At 35.1% G+C, this 17,204-nt stretch overlaps 1 protein-coding gene across 1 annotated transcript in view; it reads left to right on the top strand.

The window, feature by feature from the left end:
- The window catches only part of RNGTT (RNA guanylyltransferase and 5'-phosphatase), a 314,555-nt gene that overhangs the window by 106,412 nt on the left and 190,939 nt on the right, over positions 1–17,204 (top strand). Inside the window, exon 11 of the mRNA XM_045499002.1 lies at positions 652–816. Coding sequence (XP_045354958.1) covers positions 652–816 — 165 coding nt within the window. The remainder of the gene's footprint in view (positions 1–651; positions 817–17,204) is intronic.

Genomic DNA, 17,204 nt, shown 5'->3' with positions numbered 1-17,204 from the left:
AGTATATGCACTCTTTTTATTTCATGGTTCAAATCATAGATACCACTTATATGGACCATGTTGTATATATACTGTATACAGAGAACTTTATAACTGTATAATTGAATATATTATGGAAACTTTGTTCTAGGTTAGTTTTCAGAGTTGAGAATGTATTTGTCTAATAATTATTTTCTACTTGTTGATGTATTAGCACTTTAAGCAACAAAAAACATTATAGGCGACTGTGTTGCTTATTTTGATATGTTATTTGCTTATACTTTCCTGAATTATGTGGATTTTAGTTTCATACCGGTTTTATTAGTTCATATAATTGTACTAATTCAAATAATAAAAATGATTAGTCAGTATATTAACACTTTAATTCAGATGTGAAAACTTCAGTTTATATTGGAGAATACTGTATCATTCTTATACTATTTCATGCATTTATAATTTTAAAATAAATAACTCTTGTGTGTCTATGTGTGTGTGTTTAGGTGTGTTTATTAGTCAAATTAGGACTGACATGTGGTTGTGCAATCTGTGCACTGGACAACTTTAAAGATGCTCCTTACATAGACTGCTATGTACATTGTGATGGCTTTAATAATTATGCTGATAAAATAGTTTTTAGTATTGAAATTGAAATAATTGTCTCATTTGATTCAGGCACAGCCAGTTGGAGATTGTGATTTTAATATTCGTCTGCAGTGTATAGAAAGAGAAATAATAAGTCCTCGACATGAAAAAATGAAGACTGGGCTCATTGACAAAACACAGGAACCATTTAGTGTCAGAAATAAGCCATTTTTTGACATCTATACTTCAAGAAAGGTAAAATTTTCTAATTAGTCCTTACAGTGTGTCATAATTCAGCTTGTGAGAGGATTATGAATGACATATTACTGCCCAGTTGTCTTGATTTTTCCAGAAATTATTTTAATTGAATATAGCACTATTCTGGACAAACTTGTGCAATTCCCAAGTCTTCTCCAGAGTAAGATTCTCAGTGATGGAAACTTAAACTAGGTTCCTTTCTTGTTTCTCGTAATAGTTTTTGATTCATGGCTGTTGGTCTATGTTATGTTTTTTAAAAAGCTGTAGACAGTAAAGAATGAGATAGAGTGAAAATTACCTGTTATGCCTTCTGAAGGTCACCAATCTGGTACTTACTCCTATTTAAAAAAGCATTTGCATACGTACATATATTGAGGGTTTTCTTTTGTTTCTTTCCGTTGTTTTGACACTTAAAATGCATCAATCTGGGATTGTTGTTTTCTTTTTTTTTTTTATTTTTTTATTTTTTTATTTTTTCAACGTTTATTTATTTTTTGGGGGACAGAGAGAGACAGAGCATGAACGGGGGAGGGGCAGAGAGAGAGGGAGACACAGAATCGGAAACAGGCTCCAGGCTCTGAGCCATCAGCCCAGAGCCTGACGCGGGGCTCGAACTCACGGACCGCGAGATCGTGACCTGGCTGAAGTCGGACGCTTAACCGACTGCGCCACCCAGGCGCCCCATGGGATTGTTGTTTTCTTTACCTAACAGTGTGGCTTGGAAATATTTCCAGGTTAGTGCTTAGAGATTTGTCTCATTATTTTTAACTACTACATAGTATTTGACAGTAAAGATGCAACATGAAATTATTATATTTTGGAGAAGGGGTGGTTATGATAGAATAATATAGGAAGTATAGCAACATCTGCAAGTATGCATTTTAAACTCTTTTCTAATATAATCCCACATGCTAGATGATGTAAATTTTTGTAGTATTTTACCCCCTTCTGCTCATGTCCACTTAATTTGGAATGAGCCCTTGGATATAATAGCTACAGTAATCCCAGCACTGTCCAGTGCCTATCATTTTTCATGTCAATGAATACGAAGTTATTATTCTATTTTTATGGAATTTTTGCATAACACCTGCTTGGCATGGAACTCTTGGTTGATCCCTGCTGCCATGATCTTCCCACAGCTCACTGCTTGCCTTTTGTGTCTGTTTTGGCAGCAGGGATGTTAAAGGGGTATCTATTTCTGTGCCCTGCCCAATCTGTAGGGTAAGGGTAAGGATAAGGTTGATAGACACTTAACATGGACTATGTCATTGGTGAAGATTTGCTAACTGGAGCAACGCATTCTTATAGAAACACTTTCTAAATTATAAATCAGTGTAAAAGTTGAGCAGAGGCCACATGGTTTCAGTTTGCATTCATTTAAAAAAAAAAACTAACTTGTCAGCTTGTGCTGTCATAATTCAAGTTCAACATTTAAGAAAATGTCTTAGATCATACAGTTTATTTAGTTACAATCAGTGCTACTTAGAAATATTTGCAGTGGATTACTATTAGAACTGTTCTTAAGGGATGTGAAGCAGTTAGGTTGAACAACTTTTCATGTAGTTTTTCACTAGAAAAACCTGTTTTTTTTTTTAAACACTTAGCTTATATAACCCCTAAAAAATTCTAAGATACTCTTTTTTTTAAAGGAATTCTAGGGGTGCCTGCGTGGCTCAGTCAGTTAAGTGTTAGACTCTTGATTTCGGCTCAGGTCATGATCTCACAGTTCATGAGTTCGAGCCCCACATCAGGCTCTGCACTGACAGCACGGAGCTTGCTTGGGATTCTGCCCCTCCCCTGCTGACGTGCGCGTGTGCATTCTCTCTCAAAATAAGAAACTTAAAAAAAAAAATTAAAAGAATTCTAGTATGTGGAATTTTAAGTATAACTTCCTCCTCTCATTTTCCAGTTCTGTTGTTTTTGTTTTTGTTCCATGTAATAAAGAAGAAAAGCACATTTTGTAGCAGAGTTGGTCTAAAGGGTAAGACTACAGCAACACCAGTTATAGGATAGTAGCTACATGTAACAGATGATTGCTGTAGAGATTCTTATTATTTTTATCATTACTAATGGGAATGGGTGAAATAGTGATATTATGAATAATAAAGCATTTTTGAGAGAAGTATGTATCATTTTTTATGAGGAATGCTAGTTTTTATGTGGATTTAAACAAAATTTACAACTATGAAGAATGCACAGAAATGTGTAGAATAATAGAATTTTATTTCTATATATCTATAAAATCTTGGAGATAACTTTGATTTTAGGACTTAACAGCTCTGTTAACAACCTACTCATTTTGTCATTTGATCTGTCAAGTCCAGTGAAGAGATAATGAGTTGTTCAGTTTTTAACTTTAGTATACATAATTAGAATACAGCATCCAAAATAGTAAAAACAAATAGCAGCTTCTCAGATTACAGCTTATTTGTATTTACAGCTTGTTTGTATTTATAGCTTGAAGGCCAATTAAAAAAGAATTATTTGAATGGATTAATATGTTTATAAAATTTTTTTTTTTTTAATATTTTTTTTCAACGTTTATTTATTTTTGGGACAGAGAGAGACAGAGCATGAACGGGGGAGGGGCAGAGAGAGAGAGGGAGACACAGAATCGGAAACAGGCTCCAGGCTCTAAGCCATCAGCCCAGAGCCTGACGCGGGGCTCGAACTCCCGGACCGGGAGATCGTGACCTGGCTGAAGTCGGACTCTTAACCGACTGCGCCACCCAGGCGCCCCTGTTTATAAAATTTTTAAAGTCACACAGCAAAAAGTTTCTATGAAAGTTTTCTATTCAGTTATCACATCAGAAGAATAACCATTGCCATTAGCTTATAACTGTATCCATCAGAATTTTCCTATGCATATATAAGCAAATACATTTACTATTCTTACCAACCTTATCCAAGAGATGATTCTTAACACACCATTCTATGCTTTTATTCTTTCTTTCTTTTATTCTATTCTTTGCTTTTTTTACTTAATATATTTTGAGTTCCCTTACCCCAGTATTGGTATGTAGAGATAGTCCCCCCTTTCCTTTTTTTTTTTCACAGATGCAAAGATTTTCATCTTATCAGTACCATAATTTAACTATTCCATAGTCTTAGACATTTGAGTTATTTTTAGACATTGGAGTTATTTTTAGTCACTTGATAGGTTTTTGTTTGTTTTGTATATGAATATCCAATTATTTCTGCACCAGTTATTGAAGAGACTGCCCTTTTATTAATTGACTTGCTTTTTGCACCTTTATGAAAACTAAGTTGTCATGGAATGTCTGGGTCTTTTTCTAGACTCTGTTCTGTTCCCTTGATTGTATTTGTCTGTCTTTACACTAGTACCACACTGTCTTGATTACGTTTCAGATTAAACCTTGAAATGAGATAGGATTAACCTTCCAACTTTCTAGGCCTTAGCATTTTCATGTGAATTTTAGAATATGTTTGTCAGTATCTACGAAGTGCATGCTGGGATTTGGATTGGAATTGCATTGAATATATAGATCAATTTGGGGGAGAAGATTTGATACCCTAACAGTGTTGAGTTTTCCAGTTTATCAAACTGGTATTTCTCTCCTTTTATTTAGGTCTTTAATTTCAGAAAATTTTTTTGTTTAAACAGATGAACATAAGGGAAGAAAAACAAAAATAATATAAAAACAGGGAGGGGGACAAAACATAAGATACTCTTAAATACAGAGAACAAACTGAGGGTTGCTGGAGGGGTTGTGGGCAGGGGGATTGGCTAACTGGGTGATAGGCATTGAGGAGAACACTTGTTGGGATGAGCACTGGGTGTTATATGTAGGGGATGAATCACTGGATTCTACTCCTGAAATCATTATTGCACGATATGCTAACTAACTTGGAGTAAATTAAAAAAATAAAATAGAAAAAAAAGAAATTTTTGTGGTTTTACTCATCTGACTTTTTTCAGATTGATTTCATACTCTTTGATGTATTATAAATAGTATTTAAATTTTTCAATTTTTAATTGTTGATAACATAGTAATACATTGATTTTTGTATATTGATTTTTTTCTTGCAGTCTTGCTAACTCACTTATTACTTTACTAGATTATTTTTTTAATTATTTATTTTTGAGAAAGAGAAAGAGAGAGAGAGAGAGAGAGAGAAAACACAAGTGGGGGAGGGGCAGAAAGAGAGGGAGACACAGAATCTGAAGCAGGCTCCAAGCTCTTAGCTGTCAACACAGAGCCTGACATGGGGCTTGAACCCACGAAGTATAAGATAATGACCTGAGCTGCAGTCAGACTCTTAATGAACTGAGCCACCCAGGTTCCCATGTACTAGCTTTTTATAGATTCCATCATATCTTTTTACATAGACAGTCATGTCCTCTGCAAAACAAAACAAAACAAAACAAAACAAAACAAAACAAAAAGGGCACTTTTAGTTTTCCTTTCCAATCTGGATACCTTTTTATTTTTTCTCTTGCCTTTTTATACTGGCTAAGAGCCTCTTATTTAATGTTGAATACAGGTAGTGAGAGTGATACAGCCATATTTATTCCTTTTCTTTGGAGCAGGAAAAGTCTATTTTAACTATTAAGGGTGCTGTTACCTGTAGGACTTAGCAGATGTCTTTTATACAAGTTTTTAAATTTGAAAGCTGTTGATTTGGGGGGCACCTGGGTGGCTCAGTCAGTTAAGCATCCAATTTTGGCTCAGGTCATGATCTCACAGTTGTTGCGTTTGAGCCTCGTGTTGGGTTCTGTGCTGACAGCTCAGAGCCTGGAGCCTGCTTGGCTTTCTGTGTCTCCCTCTCTCTCTCTGCCCCTCCCCTGCTGGTACTCTCTCTCTTTCTCTCTTTCTCTCTGTCTTTCTCTCTCTCTCTCAAAAATGAATAAAAACATTAAAAAGCATTTTTAAAAATAAGAAAAAAAAGAAAGCTGTTGATTTTGGTATACAGACTTTATTTTTCCAGTTCTCACTATATTTTGTTGTTTATAATAATTCTTCAGTTGATTCTCTTGGATTTTCTAGGTATTCAATCATATTAAGTATAAATAGACACAGTTTTATTTAGATTTTTAATATATTTTTCTCTTGTCTGATTCAGTTATGCATGAATACAGATTTAAATTGTAGTGATAGTTATAGGGATCTTGTTCTTGATTTGCATGGCGGTGCTTCTAGTGTTGCTTACAAGTATATGTTGCCTCTGAGTCTGAAATCTATTTTATCAGGTTAAACAAGTATCTGGTTCTATTTTGCTGAGTTGTTTTACTTTTAAAAGCTGAAAGATTTATGCAGTCCGAAGAGAAACCAGAATATTGAGTTGTTTTACTTTTACTCAAGAATAGGTATTTATGGGGCGCCTGGTAGCTCAGTCAGTTGGGCGTCCTACTCCTGATTTTGGCTCAGGTCATGATCTCGTGTCTTGTGACATTGATCCTCACATGGGGCTCTTTGCTGGCGGTGTGGAACTGGCTTAAGATTTTCTCTTCCTTTCTCTCTGCCCCTTTTCCCTGAGTGTGAGCTTTCTCCCAATGTAAATAAATAAACATTAAAAAAAAAAGGTATTCAGTATTGCCAAATGACTTTTCATCTATAGATATAATACAATTATCTTTTTCTGTTAGATTTATTTATCTCATGAGTTATATGAAAATATGTCCTAATATGATAAGTCCTACTTAATGTATTGTGACTAGTTTTGAAGACTTCATTATTATTGTTATTTCTTTTCTTTACAGCAGTTTGGTTCACAACTTTTTTTTTTTTTTTTTAAGTTTCACATTTTTATTTAAATTCAAGTTAGTTAACATATAGTGTAGTATTGGTTTCAGGAGTAGAATTTAGTGATTCATCACTTACATACAACACCCAGGGCTCATCACAGCAATTGCCTGCCTTGATCCTCATCACCCATTAAACCTATCCTTCTGTCCAGTTCCCTTCCAGCAACCCTTGGTTTGTTCTTGTTAGTTAAGAGTCTGTTTTCTGGTTTGCTTCTCTCTCTTTTCTCCCCCTATGTTCATTTGCTTTATTTCTTAAATTCTGAATATAAGTGAAATCATATGGTATTTGTCTTTGTCCGACTTATTTTGCTTTGCTTATCATAATACTCTCTAGTTCCATCCATGTTGTTGCAAATGGTAAGATTTCATTCTTATGATGGCTGAGTGATATTCCATTGTATGTATGCATATATATACACCACATCTTCTTTATCCATTCATCAGTCAATGGACATTTGGGCTCTTTCCATAATATAGCTATTGTTGATAATGCTGCTATAAACATTGGATTGCTTGTACCCCTTTGAATCTGTATTTTTGTATCCGTTGGGCAAATACCTAGTAGTGCCATGGCTGGATGATATTGTAGTTTCATTTTTCACTTTTAAGGAACCTCCATATTATTTTCCAGAGTGGCTGCACCGGTTTGTATCCCCACCAACAGCATAAGGGAGTTCCCCTTTCTCTGCCTCCTTGCCAACATCTGTTGTTTCCTTGTGTTGTTAATTGTAGCCATTCTGACAGGTGTGAGGTGATATCTCATTGTAGTTTTGATTTGCATTTCCCTGATGATGAGTGATATTGAACATTTTTTTTCATGTGTCTTAGCTATCTGGATGTCTTCTTTGGAAAAATGTCTATTCATGCCTGCTGTCCATTTTAATTGGATTATTTTTTTCGGGATTGAGTTGTATACGTTGTTTATAGATTTTGGATACTAACCCTTTATCAGATATGTCACTTGCAAATATCTTCTCCCATTTCGAAGGTCGCCTTTTAGTTTTGTTGGTTGTTTCCTTTTCTGTGCAGAGCTTTTTATTGTGAGGTCCCAATAAGTTCATTTTTGCTTTTGTTTCCCTTGCATCAGGAGACATATCTAGTAAGAAGTGGCTATGGGTGATAGCAAAGAGGTTACTGCCTGTGTTCTCCTCTCAGATTTTGGTGGTTTTCTGTCTTGCATTTAGGTCTTTTATCCATTTTGAGTTTATTTTTGTGTATGGTGTAAGAAAGTGGTCCAGTTTTATTCTTCTGCATGTTGCTGTCCAGTTTTCCCAGCACCATTTGTTGAAGAGACTTTTTTCCATTGGCTACTCTTTCCTGCTTTGTCAAAGATTAGTTGACCATATTGTAGTGGATCCATTTCTGGATTTTCTATTCTGTTCTATTCATCTCTGTGTTGTTTTTATGCCAGTACCATACTGTCTTTTATCACTTCAGCTTTGTAATATGATTTGAAGTGTGGAATTGTGATGCTTACAGCTTCGCTTTTCTTTTTCAAGATTGCTTTGGCTATTTGAGATCTTTTTGGATTCCATACACATTTTTGGATTGTTCTAGCTCCATGAAAAATGCTGTTGGTCTTTTGATAGGGATTGCATTAAATGTGCAGATTGCTTTGGGTAGTGTAGATATTTTAACAATATTTGTTCTTCCAATCCATGAGCATAGAATGTTTTCCCATTTCTTTGTGTTATCTTCAGTTTCTTTCTTCAGTGTTCTATAGTTTTGGGAGTACAGATTCTTTACCTCCTTGTTAGGTTTTTTTTTTTTTTTTTTTTTTTTACCTCCTTGTTAGGTTTATTCCTAGGTATCCTATGGTTTTTGGTGGAACCGTAAATGAGATTGATTCCTTGATTTCTCTTTCTGCTGCTTCATTATTGGTATATAGAAATGCAACAGATTTCTAGATACTTATTTTGTATCCTGCAACCTTACTGAATTAGTGTAGCAGTTCTAGTAATTTTTTGGTGGAGTTTTTCATGTTTTCTACACAGATTGTCATGTTGTCTGCAAATAGTGAAAGTTTGACTTCTTCCTTGCTGGTTTGGATGCCTTTTATTTCTTTCTGTTTTCTGATTGCTGAGGCTAGGACTTCCAGTTCTATGTTAAATAACAATGGTGAGAGTGGACATCCCTGTCTTGTTCCTGAACATAGAGGAAAAGCTCTCAGTTTTTCCTCATCGAGAATGATATTAGTTGTGGGTCTTTCATATATGGCCTTTATTATCTTGAGGTATGACCTTTCTGTTCCTACTTTGTTGAGGTTTTTATCAAGAATGGATGCTGTACTTTGTCAACTGCTTTTTCTGCATCTATTGAGAGGGTCATATGGTTCTTACCCTTCCTTTTATTAATGTGGTATATCATGTTGATTGATTTGCAAATATTAAACTTCCCTTGCAATCCAGGAATAAATCCTACTTGATTGTGGTAAATGATTCTTTTAATGTACTGTTGATTTCGATTTGCTAGTATTTTGTTGAGAATTTTTGCATCCAACTTTACCTGGGATAATGGCCTGTAGTTCTCTTTTTTTAAGTGGAGACTTAGCTGGTTTTGGAATCAAGGTAATGCTGGCCTTGTAGAATAAATGTGTAAGTTTTCCTTCCATTTCCATTCTTTGGAACAGTTTGAGAAGAATAGGTATTAACTCTTCTTTAAATATTTGTTAGAATTCCCCTGGGAAGGCATCTGGCCCTGGACTTGTGTTTGTTGGGAGATTTTTGATAACTGCTTCAATTTCTTTACTGGTTATCAGTCTGTTCAAGTTTTCTATTTCTTCCTATTTCAGTTTTGGTAGTTTATGTTTATAGGAATTTATCCATTTCTTCTTGATTGCCCAATTTGTTGACATACAATTTTTCATGATGTTCTCTTATAATTGTTTGCATTTCTGTGGTGTTGGTTATGATTTTTCTCATTAGTGATTGTATTTATTTTGGTCCTTTCTCTTTTCTTTTTGATAAATTTGGCTATAGATTTAACACTTTTACTCTTTAAAGAACCAGCTCCTGGTTTCATCAATCTGTTCTACTGCTATTTGTTTTTTGTTTTTTTTTTCTATGTCATTTATTTCTGCTCTAATCTTTATTATTTCCCTTCTTTTATGGGCTTTAGGCTTCACTTATTGTTCTTTTTCTAGCTCCTTTAGGTGTAAGGTTAGTTTGTGATTTTGAGAATTTTCTTGTTTCTTGGGGTAGGCCTATATTGCTATATACTTCTCTCTTATGATTGCTTTTGCTGCATCTCAAAGGTTTTCCACTGTCATGGTTTCATTTTCATTTGTTTCCGTGTATTGTTGTATTTCTTCTTTAATTTCCTGGTTGACCCATTCATTCTTCAGTAGGACATTCATTAAACTCCATGTATTTGTGGTCTTTGCAAATGTTTTCTTGTGATTCACTCCAAATTTCACAGCGCTGTGATTGGAAAACTTGTGTAATATGATCTGAATCTTTTTGTACTTGTTGAGGCCTAGTTGTTATCTGTTCTAGAGAATGCCCCATGTGCACTTGAAAGGAATGTGTATTCTGCTTTAGGATGAAATGTTCTGAATATAGCTGTTAAGTCCATCTGGTCCAGTGTGTGATTCAAAGCCATTATTTCCTCATTGACTTTCTGCTTAGATGATCTGTCCATTGATAAGTGGTATGTTAAAACTCCCCATTATTATTGTATTACTGTCAATGAGTTCCTTTCTGATTTTTATTTTATTTTTTTATTAAAATTATTTTAATGTTTTTTTTATTTCTGACAGAGAGAGTGAGTGAGAGCGTGGGGGAGGGGTAGAAAGCAAGGGTGACACAGAATCAGAAGCAGGTTCTAGGCTCTGAGCTATCAGCACAGAGCCCAGCACTGGGCTTGAACTCATGAACCATGAGATTGTGACTCACGAGAGGCAGTGCCACCTCTTCCAGATGTGCTCCAAGAAGGGGGAACCATCTCTCCCAGTGCCTGCCAGGGCATCCTCAGATGGCACTGTCTGCTCCCAGGCTATCTGCCCTCCTTATCCACAGGAGCACTGCAGCGCCTGCTGGGTTCCACCACTGGCCAAACCATGGGCCTCTAAAACTACACTCTTTGAGCTCCACTGGTTGTAAAAACTTCAGAAAATCAGCCCCTCTTGTTTTCCCAGTCAGTGGCTTTAGGGAGGTGTTTTCCTTGTGCGATCCCCTGTGTATTCCTCTTTCTCTCTCTCCCTTCCTCCCGTCTACAGCACCTGCAGTCTGTTTCTCTCCCAAACCATGTCTCTGCACTTCTATCTTTCACAATGTGGCCTTTTCTCTTCCTCCAGTTGTGCAGTTTGTTCTATAGTCCTCAGATCTATTTCTTGGGTATTCAGAATGATTTGATATTTATCTAGCTGTGTTTGAGGGATGAGGCAAGCCCAGGGTCCTCCTACTACTCAGCCATCTTAGCTCCTTCTCTCTCAGCAAAATTTAAAGCAAGGTACAGAGATTTCACTTACACCTGCTGCCACCACATATGCATGGTTTTTCACATTATCAACATTATTCACTGGAATGTTACATTTGTTACCACTGATGAACACACATTGACACCATAATCACCCGAAATCTAGTTTGCATTAGGATTTATTCTTGGTGTTGTACATTCTGTAGGTTTGAACAAGTATATTAATAACATATCCATCAGGATAGTGTCATACATTTTCATTGCCGTACCTATCTATGCTCTGCTTAATCATCCCTCTCTTTCCCCTGTCCCTTGGCAAGTTCTGATTTTTATACTTTTTTGTTTTACCTTTTCTAGAATGTCATATAGTTGGAATCATACTACTTTATTTTATTTTTTGAATCACACTATTTTAGATCGGTTTCTTTAATTTATTAATATGCCATTAAGTGTTGTTTCTATGTCTTTTTCATGGCTTGATAGCTCACTTTTTAGTGCTGAGTAATATTACATTGTCTGGACGTGCCACAGTTTATTTATCCGTTCACCTACTGAAGGATTCTTGGTTGCTTCCACATTTTGGCAATTATGTATAAAGCTGCTGTGAACACCCACGTGTAGGTTTTGTGTGGATATAAATTTTCAACTTTTTTGAGTAAATACCAAAGAGCACAATAGTTCAGTTATATGGTAAGAGTATATTTAGTTTTGTAATCAACCGCCAAAATGGCTTACCATTTTGCATTCTTACTAGCAGTGAATGAGAGTTCCTGTTGTTCCACATCCTTCTCAGCATTTGATAATGTCAGTGTTTCAGATTTTGGCCATTCTAATAGGTGTGTAGTGATTATACACACACACACACACACACACACACACACACACACATACATACACACACAATTTTTTTTTTTAATTTGCAATTCCATAATGACATATGATGTGGAGCATCTTTTCATAAGCTTATTTTTCATCTCTATAGCTTCTTTAGTGATGTGTCTGTTAAGGTCTTTGACCTATTTTTTAATTGATTTGTTCATTTTGTTATTAAGAGTCTTTGGATATTTTGGATAAGAGTCCTTATTAGATGCGCTTTTTCAGATATTTTTTCCATCATGTGTTTTGTTTTCTCAAACCACATGGATCATGGATCCATGTCTTGATGGATCTGTGTCTTTGGTGTTATATCTAAGAAGGCATCACCATACCCGAAGTTCTAGGTTTTGTCCTACCTTATTTTCTAGGAGTTGCATAGTTTTGCTTTTTACATTTAGGTCTATGATTTATTTTGAGTTAATTTTTGTGAAGGGTGTAAGGTCTATGTCTAGATTCATTTTTTGGAATACGATAGTTGTTGTAGAACCGTTTATTGAAAAACTGTCTTTGCTCCATTGTATTGCCTTTGTTCCTTTATCATAGATCAATTGATTATATTTATGTGAGTCTGTTTCTGGGATCTGTGTTTTGTTCTGTTGATCTGTTTGTCTATTCTTTTGCTAATACTACACTATGTTGATTACTGTAGCTTTATAGTGAGTCTTAAAGTCAGGGAGTGTCAGGCCTCCAACTTTATTTCTTTGTTTTCAACATTATGTTGGCTGTTCTGGGTCTTTTGCCTCTCCATATAAACTTTAAAGTCAGTTTGTTGATATCCACAAAATAATTTGCTGGCATTTTGATTGGGATTGCATTGAATCTATAGATCAAGTTGGGAAGAACTGACATTTTGTCACTGTTGAGTCTTCCTGTCCATGAACATGGATTATTTCTCCATAGTGTATTATTTTTAAGTGATGTAATGAACGTTTTTTTTTTTTTTCTAGCATTGTATTTAGGATTTTTGTATTGATGTTAATAAGTGATCTTGTTCTGTAACTCTTTGGTAACTTTTACATCAATGTTCTACTCCACAAAAAGAACTTAGGATTTTTTCTTCTGCTGTTCTGGAGTAGTTTTAATAGCATTGGAATTATCTAGTTTTGATGGATTTTATGGAGTTCTCCCATGGACTATTTGAGTCCTAGTGTTTGGGGTTGGGTTAACAGATACTGGACTTCCTCTACTTCTCCTATGGAAATTGGTTTGATTAGATTTTTTTCTCTTCTTGAGTCCGTTTTAGTAAATTATCATTCTTTCTTTATTTTTTTTTTAAGTTTATTGATTTATTTTGAGAGAGACTGAGCATGAGCAGGGAAGGGGCAGAGAAAAAGAGAGAGAGAGAGAGAGAGAGAGAGAGAGAGAGAGAGAGAGAAAGAATCCAAACAGGCTTTGTGCTATCAGTGCAGAGCCTGACAGGGGGCTCGAACCCATGAACTGTGAGATTGTGATGTGGGCCAAAATCAAGAGTCTAACACTTAACTGACTGAGCCAACTAGACTTCCCTGTTTTGGTAAATTATCATTCTTAGCAAAATAGCCATTTTATTGATATTTTAAAATTAATTGTATAGAGTTGAGGAAAGTAATTGATGATAAGACTTTAAATTTCTTTTGTTTTTGTGGTTATTTCCTATCAGGATTTATTAGTTGAATATTTGTTTCTTTGCTTTTTTCTGAATAATGGTAGCTATTTAAGTTTTTTCCCCTCCACAGTAAACCAGCTTTCTTTTGTTTCTTACTTCTGCTCTTTTCCTAAGCAAAACTTACTTTTATTATTTATTAATCTTTGGTTTGTATTTCTCTTTATTGTCCTTTACTGCCTTTTTAGTTGGGCAATTGAATTCATTAACTCTCCTTCTTTTCTTATAGATATTAGTACTTTAAAATTTCCTTCTGCACCTGCCATAGGTAGTCTGATAACTAGAATAGGATACTGAGTAACTTTTGTCATGTTTTTAAGAAGTCTGCAATTTTGTTTTCTTTTTTGCTTTTTTTCATGCTTGTTAAAGAGTTTTGAAATTTCAAGGTAGAAGTCTTTATTTTCTGAATTTGTTATTTTAAATTTTATCGTGTTAAGGTGAGAGGATATTATCTGTATATTCTGCTTTTTGGAATTTATTATATGGTGTTACCAATTCTTGGGACTGTTTCACAGACCCTTTAAAAGGTGTTATCAACTCAGAGTAAAGATTTATATATGTCAGTCAAATTTGCCTTACTAATTATGTTTTTGTTTTAGCCTTTATATTCGTATTTATTTTTGGCTCAGTTGATCTGTCATGGACTAAGTGAGGTGAATGAAATCTTCCTAACACTAGTGGCTGTTTAATTATAGTGTCTTCTAAAGTTTCTTCATGAATATTCATACTGTGCTTTTTGGTGATGATAATTTCATAGATAATTATTTATTCATTTGGATTTATATTCCCTTAGACTTATAAAGGTTTTTTTTTGTCTTTTAAGATTGTGACTAATATCGTGAGCCTTGTTTCTTTTTGTTTGTTTTTGCCTTTATTTATCATACTACTTCAAAGGTTTTTTGAATCATATTATTTTAGGTATGTGCTTTGTATACAGTGAAGTTTTGTTTTCCTTTGTGATCCACACTGTAACACTTCTGTTATTTAGAATTTTAAACAGCTTTATTGAGATTTAATTGCGTATCGTACAGTCTACTCATTCAAATGTACAATTTCTTTTTTTTTTTTTTAATATATATCGTTATTTTTAATATCAAAAATATTTTCATAAAGTAACACATCAATTTTTGTAATATCGTCCCATAAACAGCCTTCATGGCTTTTTAAATTTTATTTTCTTTTTTTTTTTTTTTATAATATATGAAATTTATTGTCCAAATTGGTTTCCATAAAACACCCAGTGCTCATCCCAAAAGGTGCCCTCCTCAATACCCATCACCCACCCTCTCCTCCCTCCCACCCCCCATCAACCCTCAGTTTGTTCTCAGTTTTTAACAGTCTCTTATGCTTTGGCTCTCTCCCACTCTAACCTCTTTTTTTTTTTTTTTTTTCCTTTTTTCCTCCCCCTCCCCCACGGGTTCCTGTTACGTTTCTCAGGGTCCACATAAGAGTGAAACCATATGGTATCTGTCTTTCTCTGTATGGCTTATTTCACTTAGCATCACACTCTCCAGTTCCATCCACGTTGCTACAAAAGGCCATATTTCATTTTTTCTCATTGCCACGTAGTATTCCATTGTGTATATAAACCACAATTTCTTTATCCATTCATCAGTTGATGGACATTTAGGCTCTTTCCATAATTTGGCTATTGTTGAGAGTGCTGCTATGAACATTGGGGTACAAGTGCCCCTATGCATCAGTACTCCTGTATCCCTTGGATAAATTCCCAGCAGTGCTATTGCTGGGTCATAGGGTAGGTCTATTTTTAATTTTCTGAGGAACCTCCACACTGTTTTCCAGAGCGGCTGCACCAATTTGCATTCCCACCAACAGTGCAAGAGGGTTCCCGTTTCTCCACATCCTCGCCAGCATCTATAGTCTCCTGATTTGTTCATTTTGGCCACTCTGACTGGCGTGAGGTGATACCTGAGTGTGGTTTTGATTTGTATTTCCCTGATAAGGAGCGACGCTGAACATCTTTTCATGTGCCTGTTGGCCATCCGGATGTCTTCTTTAGAGAAGTGTCTATTCATGTTTTCTGCCCATTTCTTCACTGGGTTATTTGTTTTTCGGGTGTGGAGTTTGGTGAGCTCTTTATAGATTCTGGATACTAGCCCTTTGTCCGATATGTCATTTGCAAATATCTTTTCCCATTCCGTTGGTTGCCTTTTAGTTTTGTTGGTTGTTTCCTTTGCTGTGCAGAAGCTTTTTATCTTCATAAGGTCCCAGTAATTCACTTTTGCTTTTAATTCCCTTGCCTTTGGGGATGTGTCGAGTAAGAGATTGCTACGGCTGAGGTCAGAGAGGTCTTTTCCTGCTTTCTCCTCTAAGGTTTTGATGGTTTCCTGTCTCACATTCAGGTCCTTTATCCATTTTGAGTTTATTTTTGTGAATGGTGTGAGAAAGTGGTCTAGTTTCAACCTTCTGCATGTTGCTGTCCAGTTCTCCCAGCACCATTTGTTAAAGAGGCTGTCTTTTTTCCATTGGATGTTCTTTCCTGCTTTGTCAAAGATGAGTTGACCATACGTTTGTGGGTCTAGTTCTGGGGTTTCTATTCTATTCCATTGGTCTATGTGTCTGTTTTTGTGCCATCAAATGTACAATTTCAATGAATTCAATTTAGTGTGCAATTCAGAGTTGTATGATCACCACCACAGTCAACTTTAGATCATTTTTCGTCGCCACCAAAAGAAACTCTGTACTTGTTAGCAACCATTCCCTAATTCTTCCAAACTTCTGGCCTTTGGCAGCCACCAGTCTATTTTCTGTCTCTATAGATTTGACTACTTGGGGACATTTCATAGAAGCTGTATCATTCAAAATGTGGTGTTTTTGTGCCTGCTTTCTTTCATATAGCATAATGTTTTTAAGGTTCATCCATGTTGTGGCATGAATCAGTATGCCATTCCTTATTATGGCCCCCAAAATATTTCTTTGTGTGGATATATAACTTTGTTTATCTATTCTTCAGTTGATGGACATTTTTAGTTGTTTTCACTTGGTGGTTATTGTGAATAATGTTGCAACAAACATTTCTGTCCAAGTTCTTACTTACATGGACATGTGTATAACTCTTTTATTTTTTTAACTGATGATTTATTCCATTTACATTTATCCATGTGAAAAATATATTGGATATTGATGTTGTTATTGTGTTGTTTTCTCTTTTCATAGTTAACCACAGGTCTTTCATTCTGCTGTTAAAATGTGTGTTGGTGCATGTATTTCTAGTTTTCTGGTATTTGGGTTGTCTGTATTTTTGTTTTAGTGATTAATTTCACAATCGTATCTTTCTATGATATCTTTAGTTTTGTATTTCTTTAAGTATTACCTATTAAATTCCTACCTATGCGTAATATAAGTCTTTGTTCTTTTACTCCCATTTCTCCACTATTAGTTTTTAATAAATGATATTATTTTCCTACTGTGAAGTATACTCATATTCTACTACTTGATTTGTTAACATTAAATTCCAAAGATGGGAGTTCCAACCCATCATTTCTCCTTTTTTTTTCTCTCAATTTTTATTTACATTATTTTCATATTATTGGGGTAGATGATATTTACTTTCTGTTTTTTCTTCCTAATTCCCCACATTTGTTTTATTTTATAGCTAATTATGCTTTACTGCTTTGATAATAGTACTCCTTTTCCCATTCTTGCTTAGCTGAAGTTTTAACT

The sequence above is a fragment of the Leopardus geoffroyi genome, chromosome B2 (assembly GCF_018350155.1).
Source record: "Leopardus geoffroyi isolate Oge1 chromosome B2, O.geoffroyi_Oge1_pat1.0, whole genome shotgun sequence".
Taxonomy (NCBI): domain Eukaryota; kingdom Metazoa; phylum Chordata; class Mammalia; order Carnivora; family Felidae; genus Leopardus; species Leopardus geoffroyi.
This window is presented reverse-complemented; position numbering and strand designations above follow the sequence as displayed.